Raw genomic sequence first — 20,124 nt, forward strand, 5'->3', positions numbered from 1 at the left:
GGTTTATATCCTTTTAAAAGAGATATATAATTCCATCTTCTTTTTTATCCTATTGGGGAAGGAGGTTGATTGCTACTGACTCTCAGTGTTTAGGATGGAAGGGGTGTTGGGTGGGGTAATGGGAAAGTACAGATTGGTTGGCCACCTACTGAATGATACTATTAACTTGTAAGCTGGGAAGGGAGTGAGCATGTACTGACTTCCCAGAGTCAGAAGGGAACATGGGCTGACACCAGTTCTTTCATTTGACATTGGGTTTGTAGGTTTGTAAATTGGTAAGGAGTCAGAGTGTCAGAGGCAACTGTCCTGTATGGCTCTGGAAACAACTTTATTGCCCATATATCTGCCCCCTGACATGTACCTTATGTATACCATATTCTATCGTATTCCACATTTGGATTGCCAATGCACAAATCATTTAGAACAATAGCATCCTATGCAAATGTATGTGTAGAATCTATATAAGATTGTATGCCATCTCAGGGAGGGAGCGGGGAGGGAGGGGAAAAAAAATCTAAGAGATATGGAAGTGGTTGTTGAACACTGAAAACAAATAAAATAATTTAATTTTTAAAAATAGAAAAAAGTGAATGTTGAAAACTATCTTTTCATGTAATTGGAAAAAAATAAAATACTATTTAATGGGAAAAATAAAGACAATTATCTCAAAAAAAATAGCATCAATCTTAAATAGAAATGAGGGTCATCAAACTCTACATAAGAATTCCTGCAGGTCACATATTGACTTAGAAAACATGTTAACCTTATCTATGCTTATTATACTTTTATTTATTTAATTATTTTCTAATTTCAATTTAACCTGATTTGGATCTCAGAAGTATTATAGGCAGCTAGGTGGCTCAGTAGATGGAGGACTGGGTCAGAATGTTGGAAAAACTCATCCTCCTGAGTTTAAATCTGGCCTCAGAAACTTTCTAGCTGTGTGATCCTGGGCAAGTCACTCAACCCTGTTTGCCTTAATTTCCTCATTTGTTAAACAAGCTGGAGAAAGAAGTGCCAAACCACTTGAGTGCCAAGAAAACCCTAAATGGAGTCACAAAGAGTCAGGTACAACTAAAATGGCTGAACAATAATAGTGGTTGGTTGGTTGCTGTCCTTAGTCCTCAAAGAGGACCAAAATGGCATCTCTATGTCAGAGTCAAGGTACAATGTGTCCCACTGTGGCTGAGTATTGTGGACCTCATGCAGCCTATAGGCCACATGTTTGCCACCTCTGTATTCTCAATTTTGGAATACAATAAAATGTACTTAATACCAAAAACAAGCTGAACCTAACTGGATTATTCAGCATCTGCTCTTCCTCTGATGATTCAGAAGACCCTTTATGATCTGACAGTGCTTTGAGGTCATCACTATGAGGAAAAGCATACCACAAATGCACACAGAAGTGCTGGTTATAGGGTTTTCTGGTTAATAGAACATAAGCAAACCCAACTTCTGCTGCTCAGTGACACTACAGTATCAGGGTCACCACTCAATTATTCTCCATTCCAACTATCTCATGTAAAAATTTGCATGTGACCCTGAGCCATCCCTGGCAATATGCCTTTGTTCTGTTTCTAGATTATATCTGGCCTGACTTGGGGTTGGTATAGGGATCCACCATTCTGTTCTCCTGCTGCCAAGGACTGGGTCTCATAAGTAAACTCCCCTGCACAATCTAATTAACCTAAGACATCTATACTTATACAGTCAATGGGCATTTCTTTTTTCTGTATCCTAGTATTATCTCTGAAGATCTGTGTCCCTACAATTGGCATATTAGGGCAGAACAGTTCAGGCCCTTTGCATTTGACCTTACAATTGATGTTGCTGGCTGAGTAGCCTTCTCTCGTATAAATCTTGTATCCTTATAGGTTCTTCAAGTTTTTTGTGTCCTGGACTCCTTTGGTAATCTGGTGAAGCCTATAGACCCCTTCTCAGAATCAAGTTTTAAATAATTGAAGGAAATAATAAATTTCAGTGGAAAATAAAGATGCATGTAATTTTTTCCATCCGAGTTCACAGACTCCCTGAAATCTAAGTAAGCAAGGTAGAAAGTGGATAGAGCACCCGACTTGGAATCAGAAAGACCTAATTTTGAATCCATTTCAAACACTCCCTAGCAGTATGGCCCTAGGCAAGTCATTTAACCTCTCTGTAACTTAGTTTATTTATCTGTAAAATAAGGATAATAATAGCACCTACCTCCTAGGGTTGTTGTGAGAATCAAATGAGATAATAGCTATAAAGTGCTTTGCAAACCTTGAAGTGTTATATAAATGTTAATTGTTGTTATTATATCTATTCTTAGACCCCAGGTTAAGAATCCTTGGGCTAGAATATTAAGCTAAATATAATAATATAAAATTGAAAAGATATAAATATAAAATTTTACCTTTGAATTCAAAAAATCAATTTCACATCTTCAAGATGAGAGAGTAGATGGCTGTTCATCTGAAAAAGTTGAAGTTTTTAGAGAATTGTAAATTTGTGTGACTGAACCCCAAAATGTGATGGAATCTTGAGCTTCATTGAAATGGCTATTGTCCAGAAAAGAGAGAGGTGATGGTCCCCCTGTACTTGTGCTGTGTCCTGGTCAGACACCATCAAGAATATTGTGTTTGGTTTTGGCAAACCCAATTTAGGAAGGACATTAACAACCTGGAGAGGGTCCAGAGGAAGGAATCACAGACAGAGAAGGACCTTGTCATCATGCTTGGAGGCATGGAGCCAAAGGAACTGGGGATGTTCTGCCTGGGAAAAAGAAAGTTTTGAGGATGGGGAGCTGAGAGGTGAGGTGAGAGGTATGAAAGCTGTTGGCTTTGATATAGAAAAAGGATTAGCCTTGCTCTGCCTGGTCGCAGAGAAGAGCTATAAGCATTGGGTGGGAGTTTCAGGGAGGTAGATTTAAGATCAATATGATGGGAATAGGGGGAATGCCTGACAGTATAATGCAAAAGGAGAGCAGTAGCAAGCTCTTTCCCCACCAAAGTCTTCAAGCAAAAGTCATTTGATTCCTTGTTAGAGGAGGGAGCCAGCAGAGGAAGGTTCTTCATGTTCAAGTACAAGTTTTTCCTTTCCAACTCTGAGATCCTATGCCAATCCCTCTGTCTCAGTTTCCTCACATGCAAAATGAAAAGTCAGACTAAAATGGTCTCCCAGATCTTCCAGGCTGTGCCCTAAAAGTCTGGTTTTAGCTCAACAACTGATAGTGAAGGATTTGTGCCTTCCAGTTGAAAAGTATCTGTTGCAAGCAATCAGCCTCTTAGCTAAGAACATGCTGTTTGTGTATTATAAGTCTTTTATGGAGGATCTATAGGGGGCTAGACTAGATTTAACCCTATCATCCCAATCATGGAGTTGGAGCTAGAAGGGACTTTTCAGGGTTATTGTATCAAATGAGATAGCCTGTGTAAAAGGTCTTTGTAAACCAAACACGTTAGTAAATATTAACTATTGTTATCACTGACTAGTCCAAGTTCTCTCATTTTTACAACTGAGGCCCAGAGAAGTAAGTGACTTGCCTAAGGCCACACAGAGAGTAGGTGTCAAAGGTGGGAGTTGATCCCAGCTCCTCTGACCACAGAACCAGCCTTCTTTCTATGGTATCATGTAATCTCTCATCTTCAGCCTCCCAAAGATATGCTTTTGATGTCAAGATAAAGGGATGCTCAGTCTATGTTTCCCTAGACATATGTAGGAAGCTTGGTGCCCATGGAAGGATTGCTCACTGCCATACCCCAGGAGAAAAAGAAATTTAATATAATTAAGATACATCCCACTCACTTGGTGCTTTATGAATATCAAAGTGCTATCACATATATTTTCTGACCTGATCTCACAACCACCCCAGGAGCTAAGCAGAACAGGTAGGTGCCATTCATTTATCCTCAAGGAAACTGAATCAAGCGAGAGTCATTTGGCACTGGGATTTCCCAGAAATGTTGCTGTCCCGGCTGATTGATTCCCTTGTCGCCATTCAGTACCTGAGGGGTTTTTTTTAATCATCTTAAGGTTTAATTAGGTTAACAGCATAGCTTTGCCATTAAAAAGATTTCACTGTCTCCAGACTCCCCGCCCCCCTTCTCCCTGTCCCTAGTTCTTCTTTTTCAGAGGAATTCTATTGGATGGCCTAGCCTCAAGCATGTAATTACCATTAAGACAATTACCATGGACTAACATAGCCAGCCTTGCCTACGTTTAACAACTGCAAGAGCTGGAGTAGAAAGATCAGCTTCTCCTTCTGGAATAAAAACTTGGCTATAACTAGGAGCAGCTCCCTGTTCCTGCCCTTTGAAGCCCTGCAGAGTAATCTGTTACCTAATATTTGGGTACTTGTCTGTCTTCTATGATTTTAGCTTAACAACAGATTTACATTGGGACCCAGAAATATCACTTTACAAATCTGGCAAAGGAATCTGTAAGGACTTTGACTGGTAATTAGGGACAAATTCGGCAGCTAGGTGGAGCCATAGAGCATAGAGTGCCAGGCCTGGGATCAGGAAGACATCTTTCTGAGTTCAAATCTGGTCTCAGATACTTACGAGATGTGTGACCCTGGACAAGTCACTGAACCCTGTTTTCCTCAGTTTCCTCATCTGTAAAATGAGCTGGAGAAGGAAATGGCAAAACAAGAAAATCAAAAGCCAAGAAAACCCCAAATGAAGTCACAGACACAAATGAAATTGAACAGTAGTAATGGTGGTTCTGGGCAGAATAACCAGGATCCAAGTCTTCAGCGGCAAACTTCACTGTAATTTAGTTCAGTAAACATTTATTGAGTACTATGTGCTGCTTATTATTGCTATGTGCCAAACACTCTGCTAGCCACTGAGAACAGAAAGATGAGAAAAACATGGTTTCTGCCTTCAAAGAGCTCAATCAACATTATTAGGTGCCTACTATGTATGTGCCGGGCACTGTACTAAGCACTGGGGATCCAAAGAAAGGCCCCAAATGGTGCCTGCTCTCAAAAAAGGCTTTTTGTAAAAATTGGGTTTTTAGTTGGAACTTGAAGGAAGCCAGGAGACAGACGTAAGAAAGGAAGAAAATTCTAGGCATAGGGGGGAGAGCCAATGAAAACCCACAGAATTCTGGAGAAGAAGGCTAATGTCACTGCATTGTAAGGTATCTGAAGGGGAATGAGATATAAGAAGACTAAGAAGGTAGGAGAGAGTCAGGTTGTAAAGGGCTTTGAATGCCAAACATAGAGTAGAAAGAGACTTAAGCAATGGTGTGACTTCAGTAGCCAGGCATAAGGTGAGGGGGGCCTATCCCAGGGTAATATTTGTGTCAGAAGAGAAGGGAGCATGTTATTAGAAATGGTATGAAGGTAGAATCAATACAACTAGGCAGTAGATTAGATATTGCTGAGTCACATCTACAGACAAAGTGGGCAGTCAAAGGTTGACACCTAGTTTTTAAGCCTGTGTAACCAAGAGGATGGTGGTGTTGTTCACAGTAATAGCATAGATCAGAAGAAGGGAAAGTTAGGGGTGAATGATAATGAATTCAGTTTAGGACATTGAGTTGAATCTCTGGTTCATGTGGTTTGAGATGTTTAATAGGCAGTTGGAAATGTGACTCTTGAAGGTAGGACAAAAGTTAGGGCTTCATAAGTAGATCTAAGAATCATCAACATGGAAATAACATATGAATCCATGGGAGCTGATGAGATAATCAAGTGAAATAGTATAGAGGTAGAAGAGAAAAGATCCCGGGACCAAGCCCTGTGGGACACTCACTATTAGCAGTCATGATAAAAGATAAAGACTGACAGAGAAAGGAAAATGAGCAAAAAATCTAGAAAAAGAATCAACCCAGTGAATAAGAAGTTCTTTTTTCTTCTTTTTAAATAAGATTTTATTTTTCCAGTTACATGTAAAGATAAATTTTAATATTTTTTTTTATTTTGAGGTCTAAGTTTTCTCCCTCCCTCTCTCAACTCCCTCCTTCCCTAAGATGGTAAGCAATTTATAACCTATATGGTTATATATGTACAATCATGTAAAACATATAAGAATAAGCAGTTCAAAGTAAAGGAAATCAAGTTGACAACTCTCAAGGAAGGGAATAGTATTATAATACTTGAGGTCCCTCAAAATCACAAAAGTAACTGCAAGAACCTTCAGAGTAGTTCAGAAGATCAATAAAAGAGTTAAAAGAAGAAATAAAATTTAATTGGTACAGAAATTAAGAGTTAGAGCTTTCAAGTAAGAAATTAATAAGACAAAAGAATAGAGAATGTGGAATAAAAAGAAAACCCCTCCAAAACAGTAATTTCTCTTAAAAAAAGAAAAAAAAAGAAAATGGCACATTTGGAATACAAAAATACAGAAGCAGAAAACAATTAAATAATTAAAAGACACAAGACTGGAAGAAGACATGAGAGCTGTTCAATACAAAAATATTGAGCTTGAGGATAGGAGGATGTGAAAAGATAATCTAAGTATTACAGGTCTTCCTGGAGACATAATTTTTAAAAAAAACTTGTAAATAATACAGGAAAATTGCCCAAGTCATTGAAAGTAGAAGATAAAATTTAATCTGATCCAATCTAACAAACATGTATCAAGCATCTACTCTATGACATAGACAACATCTATGGGCAAAGAAGAGAAGGGCCAAAAGGGCACAGGGTTAAAAAATTTTTTTCAAGAAGAGGAAAGGATTGAATTAATACCTCTGAGGTAAATAAAATACATTTCCTTATTAATAAATCAAAATGGGGGGTAGTTGGAATAGTACAAAGGAAAACCTCTCAGATAAGCAAAGGACCATAAGACTCAGAAAAGTATCATCATCTAGCCAGAGGTGATTAAAAAAAAATAAGCAAGCTGGATGTGATTTTCTTAATTACTTATTGTGGAGACTTTGTGAGAGTCAGGATAGAGTGGTTTTGGACAGGTCTGCATTAAATGAGTAGGAATAAGATTCCATCTACAGAGGGGAAAGACCCTAGGACCATGTTCCTCCAGAAGTAGGAAGGTATTATAGGAATCTAGCAATGTGCAGAGAGATTGACTACCTCAGAAAAAAATATCTCCTCTAAGCAGGTATGATATTTCTTGGGACTACTTCCCTCTCCAATTTGGGTATCTAAGGATAAAAATCTCAGAGGATGAGTGGACAGAGATATAGATCAAGAATGAGAACTCTGACATCAAGAAAGAAAGATAGTGAAGGAAAGGAAAATAGAATTGAATCTCCAAATCTGAATCACTGCCACTACACCTCACAGCCCACTTTATGAAGTAATATTCCTCAGAATTAAGCTCTTAAGAGTCAAAGAGAAATGATCATGGTAATGATGATGAAGGTAAGGCAAGAGAAAGATCTATAATTGTATTGATAGGAGAACAGTTAAAGAAGAGAGAGAAGCTTTTGGTTCCCAGAAGCCCCATCCTAGACAGTGGTCATAGAGAGATTAAAGAATGTATAAATGCAATCCATGAATGAGAGATCAGACTCCAATGTATCCTAGAAAGAGAAAAGAATAAAAGAACTGAATTAATTAACTTACTTTGGAAAGGGCACTACAAATGAATGCCATTCAAACTGTTTTTAATTTTTTCAAGATTTATTAATGTTTTATTTTTATATTACAAACATTTAAAAATCATTCCCACCTTGTGAGAGATTGCTTGTAACAAAGTAAAAAAATTAAGTAAAATAATACATAGGGACCCCATCTAAAAATGCATGCAACATTTCACATCTGTGGCATTCTCCTTTCTATTTTTTTTAAATGATCAGAAGTCTATTTTCTCTTCTTCCCATCTCCCACACCAGTGGAAAAAAAGAAAAGAAAAACTGTTTTTATTATAACAAATCTATGTAGTGAAGCAAAATAAATTCCCATGATGAATACAGAAAGAGAGATATGCCACAGTAGAGAGAGCACCAGGCCTGGAGTCAAGAAGATCTGTTTTCAAATGTGGCCTCAGACACTTACTAGCTGTGTGACCTTGGGCAAGTCACTTCACTCTGCCTCAGTTTCCTCATTTATAAGATGATCTAGAGAAGGAAATGGCAAACCACTGCAGTATCTTTGCCAAAAAAAAAACCTCAAATGGGGTCACAAAGAGTTGTTGGCATAGCAACAACAAAAAATAGATTTCTCACTCTGTAACCTAAATCGATCAGCTGTCGTGGATGGCACTTTTCATCATCAGTCCTCTGGAATCATGAATGGTCATTGTATTGATCATAATTCTTACAGCTTTCAAAGTTGCTTGTTTTTACAGTGCTGTTGTTACTGTATAAATTTCTAACCTAGTTTTGTCCATTTTTGCTCATTTCATTTTTCATTATTTTATAAAAGTCATCAAAATTGTTCATTTTGGTTATATTGATGTTATCGTATATATTTTTATTCTAGTTCTGCTAATATAAGGACATCTTTCAATGTCTTTTTGAAATTCTCTATATCCTCATTCTTTATAACACAATAATACTCCAGCACATTCCTATACCACCACTTACTCAGGGATTTTTTGATTGGCATCCCCTTGTCTTTCACAACCCGTTGCCACCACAAAAGTAGCTGCTATCAAGATTTTTGCACATATGGGATCTTTTCTTCTTCCTTTGGTCTCTTTTGAGTATAGACCCAGCAGTACTATGGCTGGGTCAAAGGGAAATCTTGTTTAGTCATTTTTGTCACGTAATTCCAAATTGCTTTCCAGAGGGGCTCTAACCATTCACAGCTCCACCAGCAGAGCAACAGGAAAAGTGCCTGTTTTCCCACAGTCCCTCCAACATTAATCATCTTCTTTTCTTTTGTCATCTTTGCTACTTTGATGAGTATGAGATGGAATCTCAGAAAATTGCTTTAATTTAATTTCTCTAATTAGTAGTGATTTAGAACATTTTTTCATGTGGCTGTAGATAGCCTGAGGTCTTTTTTTCCCCTTGAGAACTGCCTTTCGTGTTCTTAGGTCATTTATCAATTGGAGAAAGGTTCTTATTAGAAAATTTTCATCAGTTTTTTATAGAAGGTGTCCCAAAAGACTTTGAAGTTAAAGTGGAGTTGAGGAAGGCTTTCTCTAGAAGATAAGATTTTAGGAGAAACTTAAAAGTATCCAAGGAAGCCAGGAAGGAGAAAGGAGGGAGAACATTCCAAGTATAGGAAACAGAGAAAATGCTGGAACCAAGAAAAGGAGTAGAAAAGCAAAGAAACCAGAGTTACTGATTGAAAGAGTAGGTGACAGGGAATAAGAGCTTTGAATGCCAAATGATTTTTTATTTGCCTAAAAGACGTTTGAGACACCCTGTATTTTGGAAATAAGACTTTTCTCAAATAACTTGCTGCAAAGTTTTTTTGCCCTGTTAATTGTTCCCCTTTTAATCTTAGCTTTATTAAATTTATTTCTGCAAAAACTTTTAAATTTTATATCATCAGTTACTTAACCTTCTGTGAGCCTATCTAATCCTTGATTGTAAACTTTTCCTGTATCTATTATACATCTTACAGGTAATTTTTTTCCATGTTTCTCTAATTTGTTTATGATATAATCCATTATATATTATCTAGGTCACATATTTTGGAGCTTATCTTTGTATAAGATATGAATATTGATCTAAATCTAATTTCTTCCATACTACTATCCAATTTTCCAAGCAGTTTTTGTCAAATAATCTTTATCTAAGTAGCTGAGGTCTTTGAATAGAAGTCTTTGAATGGAAAGCTTCTGTCCTGGGCCTTCTTAACTTCTCCCTCTATATTACCTTATTTGATGACATCATCAATTCCCATGAATTAAATTATAATCTCTGTGACAATCATTCTCAAATATATCAATCCTGCCTTAACCTTTCTATTGACCTCTAGGTTTTAAATCATCAACTGCCTTTTAGGTATCTTGAACTGGATGTCTTGTAGACATCTTAAATTCAACATGTCAGAAATTGAACTCATCTTTCCCCCTAAGTCTTCCCACACCCCCTTCTAAACTTCCATATTACCGTCAAGGCTACCACCATCCTCCCAATCTCCTAGGCTTGCAACCTTAGGTATCATTCTCAATTTCTCACTCTTACCCTCCACATCCAATCTGCTGCTACAGCCTACTGGTTCCACCTTTGCAACATCTCTCCAATATGACCCCTCTCTCCTCCGACATTGTCACCACTCTAATACAGGCCCTCATCACCTCACATTTGAAGTATTGCAATAGCTGCTAGTGGGTCAACCTGCATTAAATCTCTTCCTATGTCAATCTATCCCCCATTTGACCACCAAAGTGATTTTCCTAAAGCTCAGGTCTGATCATATCACATCTCTCCTACTCAATAAACTCCAAGATCGCCTCCAAGATCAAACACAAAATGCTGTGTGGCGTTTATAACCCAGCCCCCTTCTACTTTTCCAGTCGTCTTACACCTTATTCTTCTCCATGTACTCTCCAAACCAGTGACACCAGCCTCCTGGCTCTTCACCAAAAAAAAAAAAAAAAAAAAAAAAAAGTAAAGGGAGTAAAAGAAAAAGCAACAACAGAAGAGAACAAAAAAATCTCAAGGAATTTGGGAGTAGGTAAGGGTAATGAAGGAAGGAGAGCTGGGAGGGGCTGGTAACCAAGGTCATATCTTTGTGAAGGTGTGAGATGTTGTCATACAGAGTCATAGGTCATACCAGCAAAACAAACCCAAGAGACTAAATGTTGGTTTAAAGAGAAAGATATAGTTTGATGAAAGAAAACACATCTATAGTATTTTAACCCTAAATGTGAATGATTTAAACTCCCCAATAAAACTAAAGAGAATATAGGGATGGATAAGAAAACAAATCATAGCAACTTGCTCCATAAATAAATAAAAACCCAGGTCACGGCTCGTAAGTATCTGAATCCAAATATGAACTCAAGTCTTACTGACTTCAGGCACAGTGCTCTCCATTGTGTCACCTAATTACAAATCATAGGTCATTGATTTAGAGCTGGAAGTGACTTTGGAACCCCCTCATTTTATGGATGAGAAACTGAAAGCCAGAGGATTAAGTAATATTCCCAAGTTCACACAGGAATATTGAAAACATAAACAAATATAAAAAGGCAGAAATAATAAACTTAATATTTATAGACCAAAACTACACAAAAATATTGATTAGTAAAGAAAAAAGGAGCAAATGAGCCAGACCTAGATGGAGGAGGCTAAAAACAGACTGAGTGTATTAAAATATCATACAAACAATGTTTAAAAAAAACCACATGTGGCAATATAATAAAATTTATAGCATGTAGCTCAAACAGTTTTCTGAAAAAAAAACCTAATTTTCTGAAAACATATAATTACAAAATAAAAAAATGAACTTATGAATGTAGCATGCAGTTATGAAAAAACTAGGACATAAATTAACAACTTCAAAATAAGTTCAAAGTAAGAGATCTTGAAAATTAGAAGAGACATTTTTTAAAAGGCAGAAATGAAAAGATCAGCAAACTAATAAACAAGACTAGAGATGTCTTTTTGATAAGACTAACAAGATCAATAAACCATTAGCTAACATCTTTAAAAAGAGGAAAACCAAATTAGCAAAATCAAAAATGAGCAAAGTGAATTCACAATGAACAGAAAGAAAATAAGGTGAATTCAGGAATTACTATTCCAAATTACATGCCAGTCAAAATGAAAAGAAATTCACACCTTTTAGGAGTGAGGCAAAGGACTAGTAGGGTAGGATTCTTTATACATTATCAGACATGGAATTGCATTAGGCATTTTTGTTTAATTGTTGTTCTTTGTTGCAAGCAAGGAATCAATCTTTTTTGGTGGACAGAGGTATTTCTGAAAAGGACTATAATATAAGAACAAAATATATTAATAATACTTTAAGAAACTCAAAGGAAATTTATGAGTTTCTTCAAAAATCTAAATATCTAAATTAAAATGGAAATTTTAAATTATCCAATCTCAGAAGGAGAAATTTTAAAAACCATAAATTAAATACTGAAGGATAAAACCTTGGTTAAGATGAATTTATAATTTAATTCTATCAAATGTTCAAACAACCACTAATATTTTAGCTACAAAAATTATTTTCAGAGGTAAACAGCAAAGAGAAGCCGTAAGGAACTCATTAAAGTTGAACTGTTTACATTCCTACATGGTAAGATGACAATTGTAACTTACAAGACCTTTTTCTGTATTAGGGTAGCTAGAGGGAATATTGTCTTGAGCTAGAATATATATGTAGGTGTGTATGGATGTGTATATTATATGTGTGTATGTATATGTGTAGGCAGGTATATGTATATGGGTGTATATGTGTATGTATATATATATGTATATATACAGAGACAGAGGGCACAAGGTGAGCTGATTATGAAGGGAGAATACCTAAAAAATAAAATTTACTATTGAGTGGAATGTCCTAGGTGTAAGAGAAAGAGAAAGGTAGAATGTAACAAATCATCTCACATAAAAGAGGCAAGAAAGAACTTTTACAATGAAGGGGAAGAGAGGGGGGAGATGAAAGGGAATAAGTGAGCCTTACTCTCATGGGATTTGGCTTAAGGAGGGAATAACACACACTCATTTGGGTATGGAAATCTATTTTACACTGCAGGAGGGCAGGAAGGAAGAGAATAGGAGAGGGAAGATAATAGAAGGGACAGCAAATTGGGGAAAGGTACAATCAGAAGCTAACACTATTGCAGGGGGACAGGTCAAGGGAGAGAATGGAATAAATGGAAGGCAGGACAGGACAGAGGGAAATGTGGTTAGTCTTTCACAACATAAGTGTTATGGAAGTGTTTCGCATGGCTACATATGTGTGACCTATATTGAATTGCTTTCTTTCTCAATAAGAGTGGGTGGGGAGGGAGGGAGGGAGAGAATATGGAACTCAAAACTTTAAAAATGAATGTTAAAAATTGTTTTTGCATGCAACTGGGAAATAAGATGTACATGCAATGGGGTATAGAAATCTATTTTGCCATACAAGAAAATAGAGGGGAAGGGAATGAAGCAGGGGGAGTAATAGAAGGGAGGACAGATTGGAGGAAGGGGTGGATGGGGTGCATGTTGTTCTGGGGTGGGGAGTGGGGAGAGATGGGGAGAAATTTTTTAATTCAAATTCTTGTGGAAGTGATTGAGAACTGAAAATAAATAAATTTTATAAAATTTTTTAAAAATTATTTTCAGTAACAGAGAAATAAGCTCTTTTAGACTCCTTTTATGGAACTAATGTGATTATAACAACTAAAACATGAAGGAAAAAATCAGAGAAAAAGAACTGTGAGTCAATTTCAATAATAAATATTGATGCAAAAAAATTAAATAAAATCTTCACCAAAAAGATACAAGTTCCAAAAAATTCAATATAACCATCCAATATTGTGATTCATTCCAGAAGAGATGGCTCCACATTAGGAAAATAATTAGCATAAGTAAGCCTAGGGGAAAAAAACTATGAATATATCAATATATTATCAAAAAAAGCCCTTGACAAAACATAGCATCCATTTGTATTAAAAAACCCTAAAAGGCATAAGCATGTAAGGTGATAATGGTCAAAAGAATACATACATACATACATATATACATACACATATGTGTTTGCATGTGTATATATATGTATGAAGCTAAAACCTATCCTAATTTGCAATGAAAAAATACTAGAAGTTTTTCAAATAAGTACAGAAATAGAGCAATGATTTTTCTTCTCTTTATTATTGTCTGACATGGTCCTAAAATGATACAATATCTGGTCACTGGATTCAGATAGCTCTGGAGGAGAAGTGAGGCTGGTGATCTGCACAGCCCTCTCTCACTCAAAACGAAGTCAAGTGCAAGTCATATCATTATTTCTCTGATGGCATGGTCTTCTTTGGCAACGATGGACGAACACACACAAAATGATACAACAGCAATAGACAGATAAAAATTAAAGATATGAGCATCAACAAAGAGGAGATAAAATTATCTCTATTATCAGATGATATGGTAGTTTACTTAGGAAACTCCAAAGAATCAGTGGATAAAGTAATCAAAATCATTAATAGCTTTGGAAAAGAAACAGGATACAAGATATGCCCATAAAAACCATTACTATTTCTGCTCATTACTAACAAGAATCAGGAGAAAATTACATAAAGAGGAAGTACTTTCAGAATAACAACAAAGTGTATAAAATATCTGGAAGTTATAAGAAATATTCTTTATAGAAATGAAGGAAAACCAACAATTAAAGCAACATTCTTTTGTCACATTTGGATCACACCAATATAACATTGATACTACCTAAATTAATTTATGAATTTTGTGTTCATTCAAACAACCAACAAGTTACTTTACAGAACTTTATGGAACCATCTTCACAATCACTCAGGTCTAGGGTCACCTTTCCTCCCTGCCATGTTGAATCTGTGCCCAAGTCCTGTGTCCATTCTTCCTTCAAAACATCTCTTGTGTGACCTTTTCTCTTTTGACACCATCACAACCCTGATTCAGGCCCTTATCACCTTACACCTAAGACTACTGCTTGGTCTCCTTGTCTCAAGTTTCTCACTCTTCCAGTTCATTCTGTCCTAAGCAATCAGTGATCTTCTTAAATTTCAGGTCTGACCATATCCCTTCCCTATTCAATATCCGGTAATTCCACTTACCTGCAGGATCAAATATAACATTCTGTTTGACTTTTAAAGCCCTGCTTAATCTGCCTCATTTTTCCCTTTCCAATCTCTTACATTTTACTCCCCACCACACATTATGATCCAACTATGTGGGTCTTTTCCTGTTCTTCACACACAAGACATTCTCTCTCCCAATCCAGTGTATTTTCACTGGCTGTTCCCAATGCCTGGAATGCCCTTTTTCCTCACCTACATTTCCTGAGTTGCTTACTTCAAGTCACACTGCCTGACACATAGTATCTCTAATTCCTCCTGCCTGTATTTGCATTGTGGATATTGTTTGTTGTTTGCATATTGTCTACCCCATAAAATGGTGAGGTCTTTCATGATGAAGTGTGTTTTTTCATTGCTTTTTTCTTCTGTCCTCAACCCAGTGCTTAGCACAATGCCTTGCACATAGGAAGTATTTAATAAATACTTTTTCATTTGATGAGAATGAAATCTGCAAACTCTAGACTAGTGACCTTGACTTCTCTTCCTGGCAAAATTCCCTAATGCATGATTTTTTCCACTTTTTTAAAATTTTATTTTTATTTTTAGTTCCAAATTTTCTCCCTCCTTCCACCCCTTCAATGAGAAGGCAAGAAATTTAATACCTAATATACATATGAAGTCATGAAAAATATATTTCCATATTAGCCCTATTAAAATTTTTTTTAAAAGAAAAAAGAAAGGGGAAGAAAAAACTTCAGTCTTCACTCTGAGTTCATCAGTTCTTTGTCTATCTTAAGGTGAGTAACATTTTACATCATGAAAGTCCTTTGAGCTTCCAGTGGAGTAGTGTATTGATCAGAGTTACTAAGTCTTTCACAGTTGATTAGCTTTACAATATTGCTTTTACTGTATAGATTGTTCTCCTGGTTCTTCTCCCTTCATTTTGTATCAGTTCATATGTCTTCCCAGGTTTTTCTGAAACTATCCTGCTCATCATTTCTTGTAGCACAGTATGGTTGGTCATCCCCTCAATTTCTAATTCTTTGCCACCAGAAAAAGCACTGCTATAAATATTTTTGCATATATTAGTCCTTTTTCTTTTTCTTTGATCTCCTTGGGATATAGATCTGGTAGCAGTATTGTTGTGTCAAAGGATATGCGTAGTTTTATAGCCCTTTGGGCATAATTCCAAATTGTTCTCCAGAATGCATAGACCAGTTCACAACTCTCCCGTCAGGGTACTAGTATTCCTATTTTTCCTACATCACCTACAGCATTTGCCATTTTCCTTTTCTCTCATCTCTTAGTCAATCTGATGAGTGTGAGGTAGTACCTAAGAGTTGTTTTAATTTATATTTCTCTAAATTATTAGTGATTTAAAGCATTTTTCCTGTAGCTTCTGATAGTTTTGATTTCTTCCTCTGAAAAACTGCTTGTTTATATCTTTTGGTCATTTATCAAATGGGGAATGGCTCCTATGTTTATAAATTTGGTTCAGTTCTCTTTATATTTGAGAAATGAAACATTTATCAGAGAAACTTGCAACCAACATTTTTCCCTTTTTCCTACTCTTCTAATTCTGGTTTCATTGGTTTTCTAATGTATGATTAAAAGTATGGCTTAGCTGCATCAAAAACACATCATGCCAGACATTTCCTTTTTTTGACAGAGCTGCTAGACTGGTTGGTCAGGAAAATATTAAGGTACAATCTACCTAGATTTTCTTAAAACATTTGACAGAATCTCACATGTTATTCTTACCTATGAGTTGGAGAGGTATGGGCTGGCCCACTGTACAGGCAAAACTAGAATACCTACATGCAAAAGAAGAAGAAGAAGAAGAAGAAGAAGAAGAAGAAGAAGAAGAAGAAGAACAACAACAACAACAACAACAACAACAACAACAACAACAAGAACAAGAACAAGAACAAGAACAAGAAGAACAAGAAGAACAAGAAGGAGAACAAGAAGAACAAGAAGAAGAGAAAATTCTACATCAATTTGAAATAAGATATCTATTGGAGTATACTAGGGCATTTGACCTGTGTGTGCCTTTCTAGCTTTATCGATGATTTGAATAAAGGGGTAGATGGATGACCTTGTCAGTTATATTAAATGACTCAAGGCTCAGAGATACCTAACATGATACATGACAAATTCTAGATCCCAAAAGATCCTGAAAACTTGGAACATTTGGCTATTAGGTTTAATAGTTTAATAGGGAGTAAAGCAAAACCCTACCCTGGAGTTCAAAAAAATCAGCTTCACAAGTATGAGATGGAAGAATTATGGCTAGGTCACAATTGATATGAAAAAACATTTAAGGATGTTAATGAATATCTCTTTCAATATGAGGGAACAACGAAATACAGTAGCTAAAGATAGTGCAATCTTGGGCTTCATTTAAAGAGACAATTTTCTAGAGCTAGGGAAAGGGCAAAAGAAGCAAGTGAAACAGGAAAAAGAGCACTAGACTTTCAGTAAGTAGACAACCTCAATAAAAAACTCTTCTTTAGCGATTACTAGGGAGGTGGCCATTATAAATCACCTAACTTTTCAAAGTCTTTGTTTCTGCAACTGTAAATTGGGAATGATAATACCTAGAGTACCTAGCTCAAAGAGTTGTCGTAAAATTCAAATGAGATCATGTATATAATGCAGTTATCATTAGTATTACCATTATTATAGACCTACTACTCTCTTCCCTGATGAGAATTCTCCTAAAATATTGTGTTCAGTTCTGATCCCATTTCAAGAAAAATACACTGGAGAGCATCCAGGGGGAGATCATTAAGATGGCGAAGTCTCATCTCCCCTACCCCTTCTACCCCCAACTAAGCAAACTGAGGAAAACATTTTCTCAACAATTTATACCCAGTGTTTTCTTTTTGTCTTCTGCTTGCCTAGTTGGAGAGGAACAGATTCATGAATAGCCTGAACAGCAAGTTGTGGACTCTGCAAAGTGACATAAGAAGTCTACATGAAATATGTAGGAAACAAGGAAGGACCTTGGAAGTGGAGGAGCTCTCCATTCATGAGATGGAAAGCAACATCAGCCTGGTAAGAGCATCTGCTGTCATGGGGGAGGTTTGAGAAGGCCAGAACTGGTCTTTTATCCACTAATCAAATGTACTTCCTGAGTACTTGCTGTGTGCAGCATATACACTTTGAAATTACAAAAGAAATAGGAAATACTATTCCTGCTCTAATACATATATATGTATACATACACACATATACACATACACACATACACACACACACGCACACACACACACACACACACACACACACACACACACACACACACACACACACACACTGTGCAAAGCTCCATGCTAAATTCTGTAAACACAAAAGTGAAAAAGTACAGAGTTCTTATCTTCAGGAATTTTCAGCTTAATATTTTACTGTCCACCTCCTATATCAAATACATCTGGAACTATGGAGATCTAACTGCTTTCGTGTCCAGACCTTCCCATGGGCTATTTCTACAGTATTTCAAAAACCTGTAGACTTTCTGCCTAATATTTCCTCCTACTAAAGGTCTCCCCACTTATACTTCTACTTCCAATCTCTTATTGTAAGATCTTTGCCTCCTTGGGAGATCTTTCTCTCTCCCTCCTAAGGAAGAATTCCCCTGCACTTGTAACTAGACCCTGAAATAAAGCTCAACCCTTGTTCGACTCTGGAACGTCCTTTCTCTCATACGAGCATCCGGTTTGGCCAGCCGAAGACCTCCGATAGAGGTAAGGGAAGACTCAGGTAGCCCACAGGCCTCTAGGCCTGGCATAAAGGTTCTTCACAAGTCTTCTAAACAAGCTGCAAAAATAAAAACTCTCCCACCTGACTAGAGCTGGCCTCTTTTACCATTAGCATACTATATCCTATCTCACCCTCAGAGTATTTATACACTTCTTTTTAGAGCCAGAGAGCATGTGTATGTTCATCCTTCATTGCTGAAGAAGACCATGCCATCAGAGAAATAATGACATGACTTGCACTTGACTTTGTTTTGAGTGAGGGAGGGCTGTGCAGGTCACCAGCCTCACTTCTCCTCCAGAGCCATCTGAATCCAGTGACCAGATATTCATCAAGATGACTGGAGATGACCCAGGATGAGGCAGTTGGGATTAAGTGATTTGCCCAAGGTCACACAGCCAGTGAGTGTCAAGTGTCTGAGGTGAGATTTGAATTCAGGTCCTCCTGACTCCTTCACTAGTGCTGTATCTACTGCACCACCTAGCTCTCCACCAGTGAATATCAGATCTCTGGATTCAGATGGTTCTGGAGGAGAAGTGAGGCTGGTGACCTGCACAGCCTTCCCTCACTCAAAACAAAGTCAAGTGCAAGTCATGTCATTATTTCTCTGATGGCATGGTCTTCTTCAGCAACAAAGGTTGAACACACAAGATATCCTACCAGGACCTGATCTGATCATCATTGCAAGTACCTTTTGCTCTGAGCTACTTCTAATGTCCAGACAGTACATCAGTCAGTCTAGGTGATTTTATTTCAGGATGAGAAGCCCTATCTCTTCAGAGACTCTGGGGCCAACCTTTCAAAATGCCATCAGACAGTCTTCAAATTTATACAAGCGCACTTGGGAGAACCAGGTATGAAGCTAATTCTTTTGGGGAGTGTTGAGGATAGTATTTCATGTCTCCAAGGTTTGGGATTTTTTTTAAGTTTATTTTTTTGGCAGCTAGGTGGTACAATGGATAGAGTGTCAGGTCTGGAATCAGGAAGAACCAAGTTCAAACCTCTCCTCAAACATGTACTGTCTCTGTGACTCTGGGCAAGTCATTTAACTTTGTTTGCCTCTTTTTCCTCATCTGTAAAATGAGCTGGAGAAGGAAATGGCAAACTGCTCTAGTATCTTTGCCAAGAAAACACCAAAAGGGGTCACATAAAGTCAGACATGACTAAAAACAACTAAACAACAACAGTAAACATCAAAAAAAACAAAAACAAAAAAAACCCACAACAAAAAACAAAAAAGTGTGTGTGTGTGTGTGTGTGTGTATGTGTGTGTGTGTGTGTGTGTGTGTGTGATATACATGAGAGAGACACATAAACAGAGGATTAGGGTTAAGGTTAGGGTGTGAATTTAGGGTTAGGGATAGGGATAGACAGACGTACATATAAGAGACGTACATAGAAAGAAGGTTGTACATGAATCTAAATATCTGTTATATACAGCTTGCTTTTTTATGTATACAACATGTATACAATAAATTCAGCTCAGAGCTTTCAAAGCTGTCCTGTTTGTACTTTCTGGCTTTTTTTCTTGTTCTCTTCATGATATTATTTTTTTTTAATCTTAATAACCTTCTTTTCTTTCTTTTCTTTTTCATTTGTATTTTGCTATCCTATGCCTAGCCTCTCTCACCCTCTCATCTGTCCCCACTGGGGAAAAAAATGAGCAAAGAAGAGCAAAGCTTTTATGACAGTCATAATCAAGACCAATTCCTGCATTGGTTATGTCTCCAAGGTTCAGTTTTCCCCCAAATTCCTTATTTGTCTTTATAACTTTGTCTTTGAATTGTTGATA

General features: G+C 36.9%; 1 protein-coding gene across 8 annotated transcripts in view; it reads left to right on the top strand.

Annotated features, from left to right (window-relative positions):
• The window catches only part of PMFBP1 (polyamine modulated factor 1 binding protein 1), a 105,849-nt gene that overhangs the window by 928 nt on the left and 84,797 nt on the right, over window positions 1-20,124 (top strand). For all 8 annotated transcript variants that reach the window (XM_072636473.1, XM_072636475.1, XM_072636474.1 and 5 more), the window contains exon 3: window positions 17,478-17,630. In XM_072636473.1, the coding sequence (XP_072492574.1) occupies window positions 17,478-17,630 (153 nt within the window). The remainder of the gene's footprint in view (window positions 1-17,477; window positions 17,631-20,124) is intronic.

Source organism: Notamacropus eugenii, chromosome 1, assembly GCF_028372415.1.
Source record: "Notamacropus eugenii isolate mMacEug1 chromosome 1, mMacEug1.pri_v2, whole genome shotgun sequence".
In the NCBI taxonomy this organism is placed as follows: Eukaryota; Metazoa; Chordata; class Mammalia; order Diprotodontia; family Macropodidae; genus Notamacropus; species Notamacropus eugenii.